The 16,935-nt window shown below is 48.7% G+C and overlaps 1 protein-coding gene across 1 annotated transcript; it reads right to left on the bottom strand.

The window, feature by feature from the left end:
* Positions 1-1,780: 1,780 nt before the first annotated feature.
* On the bottom strand, positions 1,781-15,184 carry DDRGK1 (DDRGK domain containing 1). Its single transcript, XM_008570653.1, has 9 exons — positions 15,057-15,184; positions 13,392-13,600; positions 12,144-12,256; positions 11,736-11,905; positions 8,646-8,754; positions 8,256-8,294; positions 5,081-5,137; positions 4,484-4,532; positions 1,781-4,106 (listed from the first exon to the last, which is right to left on the bottom strand). Exons 1-9 carry the CDS (start codon positions 15,143-15,145, stop codon positions 3,964-3,966), a joined length of 978 nt encoding a protein of 325 aa, XP_008568875.1. The 5' UTR covers positions 15,146-15,184; the 3' UTR covers positions 1,781-3,963.
* Positions 15,185-16,935: the final 1,751 nt, after the last annotated feature.

The following is a 16,935-nucleotide window of genomic DNA, read 5'->3' as shown; positions in this document are numbered from 1 at the left end:
AAAAAAAAAAAAGAACCTCCAGATAGGAACCAGTCCTGCCTTGATTTTAGCCCAGTAAGACCATGCTGGACTTCTAAATTACTATATTTGTGCTGTTTTACACTGTTAAGTTTATGGTAATTTGTTACAGCCAGACTAGAAAACTAATACAAACACATAATAGATGCTCAACATTCATCTGTTGAATAATGAATGAAATCACAAAAATCCTAGGCCTATAGACAAATGACAGATAAATGATAGATAAAATGGTAGATCACTCACAGAATCCAAATGGCCAGTAAGCCATTGAAAACATCTTCAACCTCGCTGATACTGAACAGATGCAGGTCAAAACCTATCAAATTAGCAAAGACTACTGTGATCTTTTGGGGTCCTACCCACCAAGCCATCCAGAAGGGTACTTAGGGCTTTTCCTTTGGGATGATTGTGCATTTACTTCTCAATACCAAATTGGGGGCAGATGAGGCAGTTTAATCCATGCTAAAGCTCGGTTGTTTGCTGTAAAGGTTTTTACAGCTGTGCTTGCTTTATGAGGAAATGAAAACCTCTGGAATTGGGCCAAACATTCCTGAGAATTACCAGTAAAGGTCTTGGCAGTTATCTAGACCAATATAAAACTGTAAGTAAAATGGTCATGATCCAAGTATGTTGGAGTTTTATAAGCTGATGTTTACACACACACACACACACACACACACACACGGTCCCTGAAAAATAAAAGTTAAAGGAAAAATAACAACAAAAAAGACTTCATTCTCTTCCTTACAAGTATTCTTTACTAACTGCACATTTTACTGAAGATAGAAGATGGTGTATGCTTTTCTTATGTTCCCCAGGGTCCTCCTGTAACATTTAATTTTCCATTTCTGTTTTTATGTAATTGATGCTTTGTTTATATAATACTAACAGACTCATCTGTACCTACATACTATAAACTTCACTGCAAGATATTTAGATACAAAGCAAAAAGGAATACAAGTCACCACCCTGAGTGAGCTCTATATACTCACATCTACTTGGGAAGCATGTGGGTTCTTCTGAAAGTCCCAAGCAGACTGATAATAAAATTATTATTGCATCAGGGAAATTACGGTTATGCTCAAATCTTTAATCAATTTTACGGAAACATGCAGACTCCAAAACATGTTACCAGATATAATTTTTGTAAAAGTTTGTTCAGCCTAAAGCATTCTTTGTAAACTAATCACTGCAGATACACATGGTGGTTGGCGGCTTAATAAAACTTTTATTACCTGCCTTTATGTACTTCTCTTACTATTTGCCAACTTTTTCTCTCCTGAGTTGCTGCCACTCAGCCAGGACAGTAAGTGAGACTTGGAAAAATGAGAATTTCCTGACAATGATATGTTCAATAATTTTTCATCTATGACATTCACACTTGTTACTCTGGTCTATTATAATATGAAGCAATAAGCACAAACTAAAAAGACATCAAGACAACTGCCAAACTAGACATCGAACATGTGTCCATACAATTTCACTGCTACATGAACTACACAGTCAACTCGGGTTTAGCTCAACAACAAAGTGACTTAACTCACCACGAGAAGTAGTTAAAGGAAAATCTAAAGCAACAGAGGTATTAAATCTCAGTTACTTGGTTCTAATACAATTGGAACATTAATAGTTTTTGTTTTATTATTATTATAGGTGAGTTTTTTTGTATTGTATGTTAGAAATATGTCCAATTGTAAAATCATATATGAAAGATAAAATGAGTAATCCAGAGTAAATCTAGCAGGCTATATGCAAAAGGTTATATTTAAATCAGTTTAATTTTACAGTATCAGTATTTGGTAAGGTCTCTTATCAGGTTCCCTTATCCATTTTTCTGTAATGAATAATCAAATACTGTATTAGCCAAACAAAAATGGTGTCAGGATAACCAAGTCAAAATCTTTCTCAGCATCACTATTGTAGTCTAAATTACTTTTGGTACAACTCTATGACTATCAAAAGTTATATACAATATACAACTCTTCACCCAGATACTCATCTCTGGCCCTGTTCTCAATACAAAAGGAACAAGTTTCCTTAGAACCCTGTTTTTCAAGCTATAGGTCAAGATCTGTTAGTGGGTAGTAAAATCAATTTACTTACCATCAGCAATGAAACAGAACAGAGAAGCAAATATCGACATGCATCAAACCATGATGAGGAAATGATTGTACTGTGAAACTTTTGCTTCTGTTACCTGTATGTATATGTGCACACACAGGTACTGAGTCCTTAATGTAAAATGAATTTCTTACTAAGGGGTACTGTCAAACAAGCTTGAACAACACAGCCTTAGTGGAATGGTTGTCTCCAATCTTGGGGCCAGAGCTTGGGCCTAGAGGTGTCTGGGGCACGCATTCATGAAGGCTTGAAGCGGGTAACCTTGAACAGTCCAATGGGGAGTGTGGAGGGAGGAGTTGATGGAGTAATGACAATTTGTGGGATACAATGACTGTAAACGTTTAAGAAATTAGTTATAGATTCAAAACATTTATTAAACATTTTTTCCCCTCCCCTGCCCCAGCTCACCAGACGTTCTGATTTAAGTGGTCCTGGATGCAGCCTGTCATGAAACTACTGAAAACTCCCCAGGTAATCCTATGGAACTGGGGCTGAGAACCACTGACCTGATTTTGTCATCTCTTCTTTCCGTTTGTAATTTTATGTTTCTATCTCATACTGTGGTCATCTATGTCTGTTTCTTCCCTTTTCTACTAGACTGTGGGCTCCAGATGGGCTTCCAAAAGATGCATGTGGCCTTTCACAACTCAAGGTGACTCCAAGTGCCCATTGCTGATGGAAGGAGCAGAGTCGCACCTTACTTGGGATTTAAGTTCTATAGTCAATGCTTACAGCACCAAGAGTCAAAATCACTCTTTACAACCCCTCAGGAAGGTGCTTCCCTAGAACCTGGTATACCGTCTCCTCATCACCATCCACACAGTTTCCTCCTGGGCTGCAACAGAAAGCTGCATCCTCCACCAGGCACAGAGGAAGTAGGTGGCTTATGTATAGGGAACACCTTGCATAAAAAAATGCACATTGAAACATGCACCTCACCCTCAGCACAGCACGATGCTCACACGTGAATAGCCCACAGGAACCAGAGTGACTGACCCTAAAGGAAATACACATCTTCCATTGCACACCCACTCCTGAGCATATGGTCCTCACATCCACCAGTGGGTGGAATCACCCACACCATTTCAACTTTTTTTTGGTCAAGGATATAGAGCTGAATCCATGTCATTGACTGTACGAGCAATGTCCCTCTGCTGCACAGTTATATCCAGTGCAAGCAGGTCCTCCCCTTTTTTCTACCTCCCTGCAAGTGGCTGGCCCAGCCTCTCTCCTTTACTGTCCTCCCTTCCCTCGCTTAAAAGCTGACGTTCCCTAGGACTCTATCCTTGGCACTTCTCATTAACTCTTCTCCCTAGGGGCATTCAGCCTTGCTTAGGACTCTTCAATCTGTACAAACAACTATCAGACCTTCCTCCCCAGTTAAAAGAGATGTGGCTTTACAGGGTTCTCTACTTTTGTTCTGAGGGGTATGGAAGGAGAGAAAGACCTCATCTAGGCTTTGAGGGCAGCGCTTGCAGGAAACAAAGGAACACGGTAAGTGTGCAATATTTTTTTTTGAATAAATGCATAATAATAACAATAGGACTTCCATCAGCTTCCAAGGGGCCCTGCCCACCTCTCAGATATATTCTGAGGCCTCCATTCCACCTGCTCATCTGTGATACCAGGCCAGGCCTTTTACCACACCAAGCCACACCAAGGTCAGCACTGCTAACAGGTCTTTAATCTATTACTGCCTGGCCACACTCCAACACTGCTCCAGGATGGTGGGAAGGAATGAAGCTGTATTGCCAGGTAGGCCACACCAGCTCCGAGTCTGAGAAGCAAGGGCTGGGGTCAGGCTGGGGCCTTGGCAGAAGGCTACCGGCCCCAGGTGATGAGGGAGTTGCTGGCCTGGGCAAGCTCAGTGATGGACACTCGGCCTCGTTGTCGAATGAAGTTGGCCATGGCAGCTAGCTCCTCTGGGGTTATGTAGATGAACTTGCCCCGGTCGTCAATCACACCTGTGGGGACATGTAGGCGGTGGGGCTGAGCCCTCTTGGACCCACCCCACCCAGCCTGAGTATGCCCACCCACTCCCTCACAACTGGCTCTGAGCCTTCCAGGTTTCCTGCCTGCCTGGCCTTTCCTGGCTGCATCCAACCCTGGCTAGACAAGTCAAATCAGGCTTTCCTGTCTGTCCTCGTCACCCTGCAGCCATCCCTAGGCCTCAGCATGGCCTCCATATAACTGCGTCCAACCACATCCACTGAAGAATCCACTCAATGCCCCTCCCTACACAACCCTCCCTCCACACGGGATGGTTATCCTGCTTCTGAAACAAGTCCCTGCAGCCCCCTGTGGCTACACACTCCCCAAGGATTGATTCTCATCCTCTCACCTGTTAGAGTCCCCTCAGCCAGCAGGTCCTGGATGCGGTTTATGGTGTCCTAGAAGAAGAATAATACCCAGAACAAAGATAGGTGCTGTCATACCCACACAAAACACCCACAACTTCTCTCCCACTACCCCCAAATCTCCTCCTCTCCCTTTCATGGCTGTCTTCCAATGTGACTCTGTGCTTCTCCTGTGGAAGGGCCCTGGCAAGAAGGGGCTCTGGTCCCAGGCCCTGCAAGACACCCAGCAAAGGCTCTTTCCCAGTCAGGAGGAGGGCAGTGGTGATGTTTGGCCATGAAGGCTGGGGTGGCCTGTCTGCAAGAGAGTTGTCAAGGTAAGGTAACTGCATGTGGGCTGCTTTGGTCATGCGGACTGGTAGAGTGATAGGGTTTGGATTTCTTTTTCTTTCCTGCCTATTCTCCCACCTAGTAAAAATGCAGGATTCCTGGGACACCAAGAGATTACTATACTCTACTCACTTTTGGTTGGGGGCAGGGTAGAGGGGGCATCAAGACTCTCCGTGTTTAAGGCAGGCCCCCCTCTGCCAGCCACACAGGCCTGTGGCCACACTCCACATAGCAGGCCACCTTCCAGGGCTTACCTGAGTCCGCAGGCCCACCTGGGAAGCCAGATCTTCCAAGAGCACAACCTTGGACTGCTACAAGGAGGGAGAATAGAGAGAGGCTGAGCTTGGGCAAACCCCTCTCAGCATAGATCCTCTCTGAGGTTTGCATTCTAATCTCATCTGTGCTGGGCGGCTGGATAAACACTATGCACATTTCTGGGGTACAGCCTCACTCCTCTGATACACACAGACACACACTAACTCCCGTAAACACACACACTCATAAACATATCCCCTGCTTGCGAGGAGGGATCTACCCAACACAGCCACCTACTCACGGGCCCTGTCCAGGACTGGGAACTACCCAGAGACAGACACATACATGGACATTGAAGCACAGCTGCCACCCTGTCCCCTGCATCCCAGCTGCATCTTGTCAACATCATGAACAAGTTGGAAGGGGAAGCACCAAAGAGAGGAAGAGAAGGAGTGATAGTCACCCAAAGGTATTTTTAAAAACTGTCACCAGGGGCTAGCCAGTTAGCTCAGTTGGTTAGAGCATGGTGCTGATAATACTAAGGTCCAGGGTTCAATCCCTGTACCAGCCAGCTGCCAAAAAAACCAAAAAACAGACAAACCAAAAAAAAAAGAAAAATACTGTCACCAGGACTTGTCTTTGCTGAGGACCTGCCAGGACAAAGCCCTGAGAAGGTGTGGGGACACATGGAAATAAGACTTGGCTCCTTCCCTTGAGCTCACAGTCCAGCTGCTGAGACAGGCGAGTGTATGACAAGAAGGGAGCAGAGAAAAGGCCTGACAAGGCAGGGTCTCTCGCAGAGACAGAGGGGACTTGCTCCTGCCTTGCTTTTGCTCACCGCCCCCTCGGCCCTGGCACAGCTATACTTCCTTCTATTTGTCCTCTTCACATCATAAGAGGCACTGAGCCCTCCCTTAAAGTAACATCGTGACCATCACTGAATGCTTTCCACATAGCCACATGCCACATGCCACATTCCAAGTGCTGCCCTCACGCCCTCCGCAGAAACTTCAGTTCCCGGGGGTGCGGCCAAGGGGCCATAGCCAGGTCCATACGTGAACCTGCCCCTGCCTTCCTCGTAGATGATATATGACTTGAGAGAAGGTGGACTTTTGTGCTTCTAAAAATTTTCCACAGCAAATGAACTGGGGGAGGAGTGACTGACATGGGCACACCTCCTCGGCTGCAGGTGGCATGTGACTTTTTGAAATACCAAACCATGCATGCAAACAGAGAGGCAGCTGGGCCAAGGAGTGGGCAAGCCTCAGGTGATCAGGCCAGCTGGTCTCTACCTACAAAACAGGGAACAGCTACTGGGCTCTCAGTGACATCTTGGAGCGGGAACACGACATCACCAGTGGTGCCTGAGGACCTAGTCTGAGGTGCTGCTGAGGCCAAAAGTGTGTTTAAAAAAACAAATGAACCCAGCCATGGGCAGAAAGGACAGTGGGCCAAGAAGAGCAAGCTATTCCTACACCTCATATAAACTGTGCTGATGCAGAAATGTTCCTCTGGTCTGAAATCCGAGATGAAAGGGCCCATCCCCTAGGAGCGAGGAGGAAGGCAGGTGGACTAAATTTCAGAAGTAAGCTATTCCTACACCTCATATAAACTGTGCTGATGCAGAAATGTTCCTCTGGTCTGAAATCCAAGATGAAAGGGCCCATCCCCTAGGAGCGAGGAGGAAGGCAGGTGGACTAAATTTCAGAAGTACTCCTTCTCCCTGCAAGACAGCAGTTCTGGGAGAATCAGCCAGCACAGGCTGGAAAAACTTCTAAGCTCTAAAAGAGTTTGGAGAACTCCCGGAGAATGGCACCTCCAGGGAGCCACCACAAGCGAGGGCTAGAACTGCCCTGGGGGCTCTGCCTCCAGTCTCGGTTGAGGGGAGAGGGATGCTGAAGGTGACTCCCTCCTCTAAATCCACCAGGAAAGGCTTCCTGGAAGAGGGACTCCAGGACCATGTTGCTGCCCCCTGGGTGGGTGGGGACAGCAGGGAAGTGTGAGAGAGAGGCTGCCCAGGGCTGCAGCCCCTAACCAAGTGTGGCAGGATGGGGAAAGGACTCCGTCAGAGGGGAACGCCCACAGCCTGAGGAAACAGGACCCTCTGGAAGCTGCAAGCATTTCTCCCTCTTATGAGCCCCTGGGCCCCAGGCTGTGGGCCCAGACCCTAGCTGCTAGAGGCATCTAAACCCTGCTCTCTTTTTTGGTGTGTGGGGGGAGATTATGCAAGCCCTGGCTCATGGCAGCCCCAGCACCACCACCCCCCGCCCCCACTCCCTCTGCACTCCTTCCCTCAGCCGCCTCTGCACCTCTGAGCTGCACTTGAAAACCTCTCCCCTCACCGCATCCATCGTGGGAGAGGAGAAGTTGCTTAGCAGCAAAGCAGAGCAGGACGTGCTTATGCAACCCAGAGCAGCAGCGGGGCGGCCTGCACGGTGGCTGCAGACAGAAGGGGCCACACCACTGCGCCACCCTAGATTCCAAAGGAAAACCATTCTGTTTCCCATGGAAGACCCAAGTTCCCAGTCACAAACACATGGCAGAGGATGCTTCTTTCAACTTAGTGGAGCTTTGGTGTGACAGAACTGACATAAAACACTCATGAAGGGGGCCGGCCCGGTGGCGCACTGCTACAGTGCACCACTTGGGAAGCGTGACGGCGCTCCCGCCGAGGGTTCGGATCCCACATACAGACTGGCCGCTCACTGGCTGAGCAAGGAGTGGGGACAACACCGAGGGTTGCGATCCCGTTGCCGGTCCCGGTCCGGTACGGGCGCAACACTGAGGGTTGCGATCCATTGCCGGACATGAAAAAAGACAAAAAGGAAAAAAAAAAAAAAAAACACTCATGAAGAGACTTAAAAACACAGTGACTCACTGAGCTGGGGATCTGAAGAGCAGAGAAACTGTCACACCTTGAGTGTGAGGAAGCCATCAAAGGCTCACACCTCCTACATGGAGCCAGGTCCTTCTCCACCTTCGGGTCAGAGAGGAAGGCCCTCTCGTGGCCAGGACCCCAGCAGCTGAGCCCCTCTGGGCTCTCTCATCCACCCCTGCGTGAGCTTGAGTTAGCCATGGCAGCCCACACTTGGGCCTGCCCTCTCGACCCTGAGGACACACATGACACGCACACACAAGGCAGGGCACTGACACTCATGCTCTGTGGCCTCTTACCTTAATGTAGTTGACGAATTCTATCAGGAAGCTGTGGGACTAGAGCAGCAGAGAAATCAGGGTGAGTGTCCCACTGGCAGGGGCCACAGAGGTCTGTGCCTACCCACCTACCTGCTCACCTGAGGGCTGCCTGCCTGTGTGCCTGCCCAGCCACCTGCATGTGCCACCTGCCCGCCTGCCTGCATGAGCAGCAGAGCTTCCCGGGTGAGGGTTTTGGGGGCACCATCTTCTGCTGAGAACAAGGACTCTGGCTACTAGAGCCTGCTGTTACTGACGCCCACCCGCCTCTCACTGCCCAACCAGGGCTGTCTGGGATGGGGTGGCCGGCCTTGGATCTGACACAGGCACTGGTAGGTGCACAAAGGGGTTTCCCAGGGGTGGCAGGCCCACCTGCTCCTCAGTCATGGTCTCGCCCACGCCCTCCTCCTCCACCACGAAGGCCTCCTTCAGTTTCAGGTACTCCTCATGCTCCCGCTGGGCCTGCTCCTCCCGGGCCTTCCTGAAAAAGTACAAAATAAATACCCACGAATCCATATGGATATTGAGAAATGACTAAGAAATTATTGATATAAAAAATGATTGAATAGACTTCCAGTCAAGATGGCGGAATAGACGGTCCCCAGCATCACTCTCTCCCACAAATCAACCGATTTACAATTACATAATAAAGCAACAATAGCCAAGCTGGGGCCTCTAGACCTCAGGGAAAGAGGAGGAGAGACCTACAGAGTACATGAAGGCGGGAGAAGCCACGATGAGAGAAAGAAAAAACTGCTTTGACCACTTCAAGCCGCAGCCACTTTAAGGCTGGAACAGCTGAGCTCACAGAGCAGGAGCCGGCAAAAGCCACAGCTGTGCCCTTTGGATGTAGTTGCTTAGAGGCAGCAGGGGAGAAGAGGACCTTGGTGGCCCCCAGGCCAGCAAGACCACTAATAGGGTTCCCGTGGACCCTCATAGGAGTGAGAAGCCACAACAACTGAAAAAATGGAGTCACTCAGAGGCGCATGAGTCATCACAAGGGACTGGTGCACGGCTGGTCCCACAGGAAGTGTTTGCAGCACAGGCAGTGGGAGAGACAGGCCCACCGGGGGCACACTGGGGCAGAGCAAGGACAGCTGATCTGTACCCCAATCAGCATAGGACCACTCAGAGGAAACTGGTCAGGAATGCAGAGTTGCATGGGGAGCAGTTTGATGAAAAGACTCAGGCCCAGATCAGAGTTTCTACACAACCCAGGTGCACCAAGTCTCTGGAGAGCTAGAAGTACCTATAAAGTCAATCATTATAACCTCTGCTGTACAAAAAGCCTTCCCTAGGGAAGCAGCAGCAAAGCAGCAATTTAGCTAAACCACAGAGCTCAAGTACTGGTCCCAACAGGAAGTTCCCCCACTTTAGAAGTAAGCAAAGGACAAAAAAATTAGTCCCGGCTCAGACACACTGCCAGCACCTCAGGTCCACCCGGGGACGTGAGGCATGGAGCTGGAGACTGGACCACCCTCCCCTCAACCAGACACACTGCCAGAGCCTCGGGGCCTGCCCAGGGACCTGAGGCATGGAGCCAGGGACTGAACCCCCTTCCCACAACCAGGCACACTGTGCCAGTGCCTTGTGGCCCACCCAGGGACCTGAGACATGGAGCCAGGGACCGAACCCCCATGCCAGCGCCTCGGGGCCCACCTGGGGACTTGAGGCATGGATCCGGGAACTGGACCCCCCTCCAACAACAAAGCACACTGCCCCAGTGCTTCAGGGCCCGCCCAGGGACCCAAAGGATGGAGCTGGGGACAGGACCCCCCTGCCACAACCAGGCACACCGACAGCACCAGGGAGCATGCCAAAAACATCACCTCCGTGTGGGTGGCCCACCACAGCCACCACAATAACCATGGCTGCTGTGAAAGCAGGTAGATGCCACAACCACCATGCAGATGGTCCACCAGCCACTGGAGTGCATGGACACAGGGAGAGTCACCAGCAGAGACCAAAGAAAAGAAGAGGATCTCTCTCTGCACAAAGCCCATCCCAGAGTGACAGAAAAAACATCTGCTCTACGATAATATTGGGGGACTAATCACACCTCTAAGCATTGAACAGATCATCTAGGCAACAAACAACAGAGTAACCATTACTCTTTCAAAGGGAGAGAAGAAATCTGGGGTAATAAGAGGGGGAAGGGGGGAGGAAGGGGGGAGGGGGTTGGGGTGAGATTGGACAAGGGGCATAAATAATAAGTATGATATGTAACAATATATATGCTAGTAATATTGATTTGATCAACATATCTCAACGTTAAACCCAAAAAATATGTATAATCAATTTTGATTTGATAAAAATAAAAAAAGAAAAAAAGAAAGAAAGATTGAATAAACAGGGAAGAGACAACTCTCCCATACAAAAGACTTCTAAATAATTTATGTAGATACTCTCCTCTCAAAGAGGTGGAACATAAGTCCGCACCCCTTAAGTGAGGGCTGTGCATAGTGACTTCCTTCCAAAGAAGCACAGGAAGGTGGGAAAAAAACAGTAACATTACAGTAGAAAAATCTGGCAAACACAACCTCAGCCAGTTGACCAAGGTTAATGTCATCAGTGCTAAGTCAAGCATGTACCCTTGCTATGTTGTGTTGAAGGTGGAATTTCACTTGTTGTCGTCTTCCTCAAATCCATAACCCCAGTCTAACCATGAGAAAAACATTAGCCAACTCAAATTGAGGGACATTCTACAAACTACTTGCCCAATAGTCCTCAAAACTGTCAAGAGCACTGAAAACAAGAAAAGTCTGAGAAGCTGTCACAGCCCAGAGGAGCCTAAGGAGACATGACAATTAAATGTAACATGGTATCCTGGATGGGACCCTGGAAAAGAAAAAAGATTCTGAGGAAAAACTAATAAAATATGAATCATGCACAGAGTTTAGTTAATAATTATGTATCAATATCAGTTGTAAGAAATGAACCACACTAAAGTACGATGTTAAGAATAAGGGTAATGGTACAGGGGAGAAGAACCAGGATATTTAAGGTGCATTAGGCAGGACTGATATTCAGAAAAGTGAAAACCCTCCCTGCTAATGCCTGTCCCCTGCTATGTTCTGACCCATCTGCTACAGCACCCATGGCCAGGTTTCCTGCCATCCTAGGTCCCTGGAGAACAGGGCCAGTCGGAGGACACAGCCTTCCAGCTGGGGCAGCCCTGGCTCTCGCCCTTTACACCTCAGATCTTTGTGCTATTCCCTTCTTGGGAACTTCCTTCTCGACACAAAGGAGAACAAACGTTCATGAACAAATGTTTCTCTAACCACCTTTGTTGCAGTGGCCCCATTCCCTGAGAACCACCTCTATGTCAGGTCCTAAACAGATCCACCATGGCTTACAATGACCTTTAACAGCCTCAAGGCCCTCAGGATCCAGAGCCCCCTTACCTCTTTGACCTCTCTCCTCTTGGCCTAGTGCATGGCCCATCTTCTAGGTTGGAGGTGCTGGGGAGGTGCATGGGAAGCAGGCTGCCTGGTCAGGGGCCAGAGGTCATGGTCAGGGGTCAGCCTTACCTTCTGCTCCTCCTCCAGGCGAAGCCGCTCCTCCTCCTTCTTCCACTCTGCCTCACGCTGGGACTCAAGGCGTTTCCGCTCCTCCCGTTCAGCCTCCTCTGCCTGGAGAGAGGCCTTCATAGGGGAACATCCCCCATTTCCAGCTAGAACTTGCCCACCTCCCAGACAGGCCGGGGAAAGCCATGCCTAGGCCAGGGCTCAGACCAAGGCTGCAGGAGGCAGAACCAGCCAAGCACTAAACACCAGCCCATATGAAAGGAGCCACAAGGGGAGAGCCTGCCACAGGGAAGGCAGGGCCCCTTCCCACTTCCCAGAGCTGCACCCCATCCCTCATGCTTGCCTCACGTTGGGCTTTTCGCGCCTGTTTCTCTTCTAGCTTCCGTAGTTTCTTGGTTCCAATTTTCCCTGACAGGTGAGTTTCCACTGGCTTCTCGATGCCTTCTTCCTCCTGGGCTGAGTATGGTCAGAGCAAGACAGCTCAGGTCCTGGCCAGAGAAGACTGATGATGATGTATCCACACCACTCCTTGTCCTTCCCCTCAAAGGGGGACCCCCTTCCACCCACCTGCGAATGTCACTAGCTCAGCTCTGCCCTCCAGTGGCATCTTCCATGAATGCCTGCATGTGTGTTAAGAGGGTGGGGGGTGGGGGGGCCATGGAGCAAGGAAACAGAGGAGAATTTCAGATACTGCATAATAGTAAACAGGGAGGTACCAAGTTCCAATATCCAAGTGTCTGAGGATCACAGACACAGCTGTCCAGGTTTGCAGAGGTCTCTGATTTCTGTCTCTGGCCTAACCTCCAGGGAAGGACAGCCCTATGGGGAAATTTACCCCAGCCTCAAATCTGAACTCCTCCTCTGTTCTGGGCTCAGCCCCTAGCCAGGATTATCCCTTTGTCCCACCAGAGCTAGGCCAAAAAGACAGCTCCAACCCCAGTACAACCCCAAGGCCAGCTGAAAGTTAGAGACCCGTGGATGCATGAGCAGCAAGGATGTCTGACCTGAAGTCTGAGACAGGAAGAATGGTGCAACAGAGGGCCTCTTTTTGATCCAAAGGGGATAATCCCCAAGGGTAAAGCCCCAAATGCCCCCAGTTTCTGGGAAAGGCCCAGATACCCACTCCTCAGGCTCAAGCCAGCTGTCAAGTACTGGAGAAGAAACATTCTTTCCTACAATCCTAAGGGTTCTTTTGGGATCCCAGCACTGGAGATATGGAGGACTCTGTGTCAGCTGAATGTCTCTATCTCCAAACCCTTCTTCTGGGGTTACAAGTGACCCCACTCCAGGAAGAGGGCTGGAAAGGGGTGGATTGAGGAACTCTGGGTCAATGTGAAGACCTTTGCCCTGCTGGTTGGACATGGAGAACCCAGATGAAGAGGGAGGTGGCCCAATGGAATAGGGGTCAGGGCCCAGACTGTTGGCCCCAAGACCAAAGACCAGGCCCCAAGTCTCCCCTTACACCATCCTGTGGATCCCAGATGTCCCTCCCCCAGTGTGGCTTCGCAATCTACTCCCCCACCTAGCGTTGGGGACCCCATCACCCCTCTCCAGTCCAGCCCCCTTCTCCACCAGGCTGGGCCTCTCTCACCGGGGATGACAGCTTCCTCCTCATTCTCATCCACTTCTGCCCAGGCCACCCGCTGGGCTCGACGCTGGGCCTGTAGGCGGCTGCCCAGGTCCCTCCGGCGCCGAGGCCTGCCTCCAGCTCTCTGCTCCTCTGGCTCCAGGGGCCGAGGCTGGACCATCCGGCCTGCTACTACTGGCTCCTCCTCATTGTGCAGTGGCTCTTGGCCAGCTACAGGGAAAAGAACGATGCTGCTGCCAGGCAGCCCATCAGCCTGATGGGAGGGGAAGCAGCATCCACGAAGCCTAACCCGCCTCTGCTCAGCCTCCTTCTAGACTCTCACTGCCCACAGCACAAAGCCCCAACCTCTCACTCTGACCATGAAGGCCTTTACAACACAGGCCCTCACCCCTTCCCTCCTACCTATGTTGATACTTTTCTCTCCCCTCAAGGCCCCCTTTTCCAGCTGACCTGTTAGGAGACTCTCACCCTAAGTGTACAGATCTCACTGAATGCCCACTGCAAGGTTACATTTATTTCTTGCCTAACACCACCTGCCCTGGTTTTATCTGGAATCCCAACCACAGAGTACACTTCTCCAGCGGAGACTGAGTCTCCCCTCCCAGCAAGAATTGTTGGCTATCGGCCTTACCTCAGCTTCTGTCTCCCTGGCCCGTGGAGCATGCAGGTACTCTTTACTAGCTTCTGAAGTGAGCCCAGGGAGGGGCAGAGACACATACACAAACCCATATGATGACAAGAAATGGGGGAAGGGGGTGACAGGTGTATCTGCTCTGTGCCCTGGCGTATGACACGACCTTCTGATCGGGGTGCAAAACAGGGAGGAAAGGAGGCCAAGGCAGCAAGATGCTCTCCTTGGTGGGGAGGAAGAGGGACTCAGGAACTTTCCTGGAGCTGCCTCACGCTCTCTCCAGCTCGTGGGTAGGCAGGAAACACTGCGATGTCCCCTTCCTGTCACCCGCTCTGGAGCCAGCCTGGGAGGGTTGGGAAACCTCTCCGGCCTCCCCAAAAAGCGCAGGAGGTACGGCCAGATGATGAGGGGTGGGAGTGCGTGTCCGCCAAGACCTAACCCGTGTCTGAAGTGAACGAAGAGAGGGGTGGAGCAAGGATCTCGCCTGAGGCCGGGTGAACAGTGTAGGAGCGCCGACACCCGGTTTCCACGTAGGGGGGCCTAGCTGTGGATCCCCAAGGGTCCCCAGTCGCGCGTACGTAGCGCATGCGCGCGGCCTGCCTGACGCGAGCCCGAGATCCTTGTCAGCCCCGCAGACACAGTAATGCTTTTTGGCTTCTGCAATGCTCCCGCCATCATAAGGTCATTGAGCAAAGGTTAACAGAGAGTATGAAATTTTTGATATTCCCTGAAGACAAATTCTGTGCTCTAAAAAAATTCGAGATTATCAGAAAGCAATAACATTATGCAAAATAACTCATCCAGGCATTAATAGGCCTCCAGACTTCGGATGCTATGCTGAGTTTAAGTTCACGGTCAAGTAGATAAGCGGTAGAGAGCAAAGAGTAGTTCACGGTGCACGACTGAGGGTGAGGCCAGGATAAAGCCCCCGGCTTGCGAGCCCTTGCTAGAAGGAAACAGTTCTCCGAGACAACCCTGGAGGCGCCCGCGGAGAACGGGAACCGTAATAACTTCGTATAGCATACATTATACGAAGTGCTGCTGCCCGGCCTCGGCTGCGAGTCAGGAAGAGGATAACGCCGACGAGCAGAGCTGCCGCCACCAAGTACACCACGGGCGCCACCATGACGACGACAAGAACACGCACATCCACCCCTGAGGCCCGGATCTCCCAGGCCCCGCCCAACGCCCATACGGCCCCTCCCTTTTCCCATTCTCCGCCCACCGCTCAAGGCCCCGCCCAGGCCGTACTCTTCAAATATGGGCCTTAACTTCTCACTTTCAAATGAGTTTTCTGGTCTTAAAAAAAAAAGTAATGTTAAGTGAAAATTATTGCAAACGGTATGTGCAGTAGACAACATGTATGTTTTTAAATCACTAGATAATACCACATAATGTTTATGGAAACAAACGTGGAAAAAGTACAAAAAGATGCTTGAGAATGAATGATAGACACCAACTTCAGGATAGTGGTTACCTCTGGGGAGGGAAGAAGCGTGTTGAGATGAAAGGTACAACTTTGGCTATATCTATGACGTTTGATTTTTCTAAAAGGGGAAAAGAATTTAAATAAATTGTGATATACTTTTTTTATTTGGGCTTGCAATTTTATACCTATTTAAAAATAAAATTAGCTCTATTAGGTTGTACAAGAATACGTGATTCAAAAAAAAAAAAAAAAAGCGATCCACTTTTCCATACTGAGCATTTGGTATACCTACAAGGAAGTTAAATTTCCCTTTAATTCTTCAGAACCTATAAAGAACTAGGGACGAATTATACCTCAATAAAGTTTTATAAAAATTGGGGACAGTATGTGAATTCAAGATTTTTTTAAAAAGCAAATAACAACCAACTACTTGGAGTCTGCTATTGCAGTAGTATGAAGCTTTGTGTTTAGGACCAATGGTGAGGGAGGGGGATTTGAAAAAATAAGGCAAAATGTTAACACCTTAACAATTGTTAAATATGAGTGCTGGGAATGTGGACATTTACTAAGTTAGGGATATTTCGTAATTCACATTTTAAATTATATTTTATATTTTATTTTTTGATTCTTTTATTTATTTTTAATTTATTTAATGTTTAGATAGAAAATTATTTTCTCAACATACACACGAAGGAAAACATCACAAACTGAATTTGAAGTCAATTGATAAGGAACAAATTTAATACACAAAGATTAACATCCTTAATGCATAAATAACTCAAAAATGAATTAGAAAAATCTTAACAGAAATTTGGTGAAGGACATGAGCAGATAAGTCACACACCCAAAAAAAACCACAAGTGGCTAATAAATACATTCTAAGATGTTCATAGAAATGGGAAAAATCTTAACAGAAATTTGGTGAAGGACATGAGCAGATAAGTCACACACCCAAAAAAAAACACAAGTGGCTAATAAATACATTCTAAGATGTTCATAGAAATGTAAATTAACATAGAAAAATGACATTGTCATTTCTCAAACTGAAAAAATATGATACTGAATAACACTGGTGCTATGAGAGAAACAATGTCGAAATCTTCTAGTATAAGTATAAATTGGTAAAACTTTTTTGTAGAACTGATTGGATTCATAACTAGAAATCTTTAAAATGTTCATATACTTTCAACCAACTATCCTGCTTCCTAAAATCATAAGCAAACAATCAAAGAAGGGCCGGCCCGGTGGCGCACTGGAGAGTGCACTGCTTGGGAGCGCGGCGGTGCTCCTGCTGAGGGTTCGGATCCCATGTGGAGACCGGTTCCCACTCACTGGCTGAGTGCGGTGCGGGTGCAACCCCGAGGGTTGCGATCCCGTTACCGGTCAGTAAAAAAGACAAAAAGGAAAAAAAAAAAACAATCAAAGGAAATATATATTTTTTAAATGTGGAAGGAGTTACGTAAAGGTAAAAAATTGGGAATAAACTG

Source organism: Galeopterus variegatus, unplaced genomic scaffold (assembly GCF_000696425.1).
Source record: "Galeopterus variegatus unplaced genomic scaffold, G_variegatus-3.0.2 Scaffold621, whole genome shotgun sequence".
Classification (NCBI taxonomy): Eukaryota; Metazoa; Chordata; class Mammalia; order Dermoptera; family Cynocephalidae; genus Galeopterus; species Galeopterus variegatus.
Note: the sequence above shows the minus strand (reverse complement) of the source record. Positions and strands in the feature narration are given on the sequence as shown.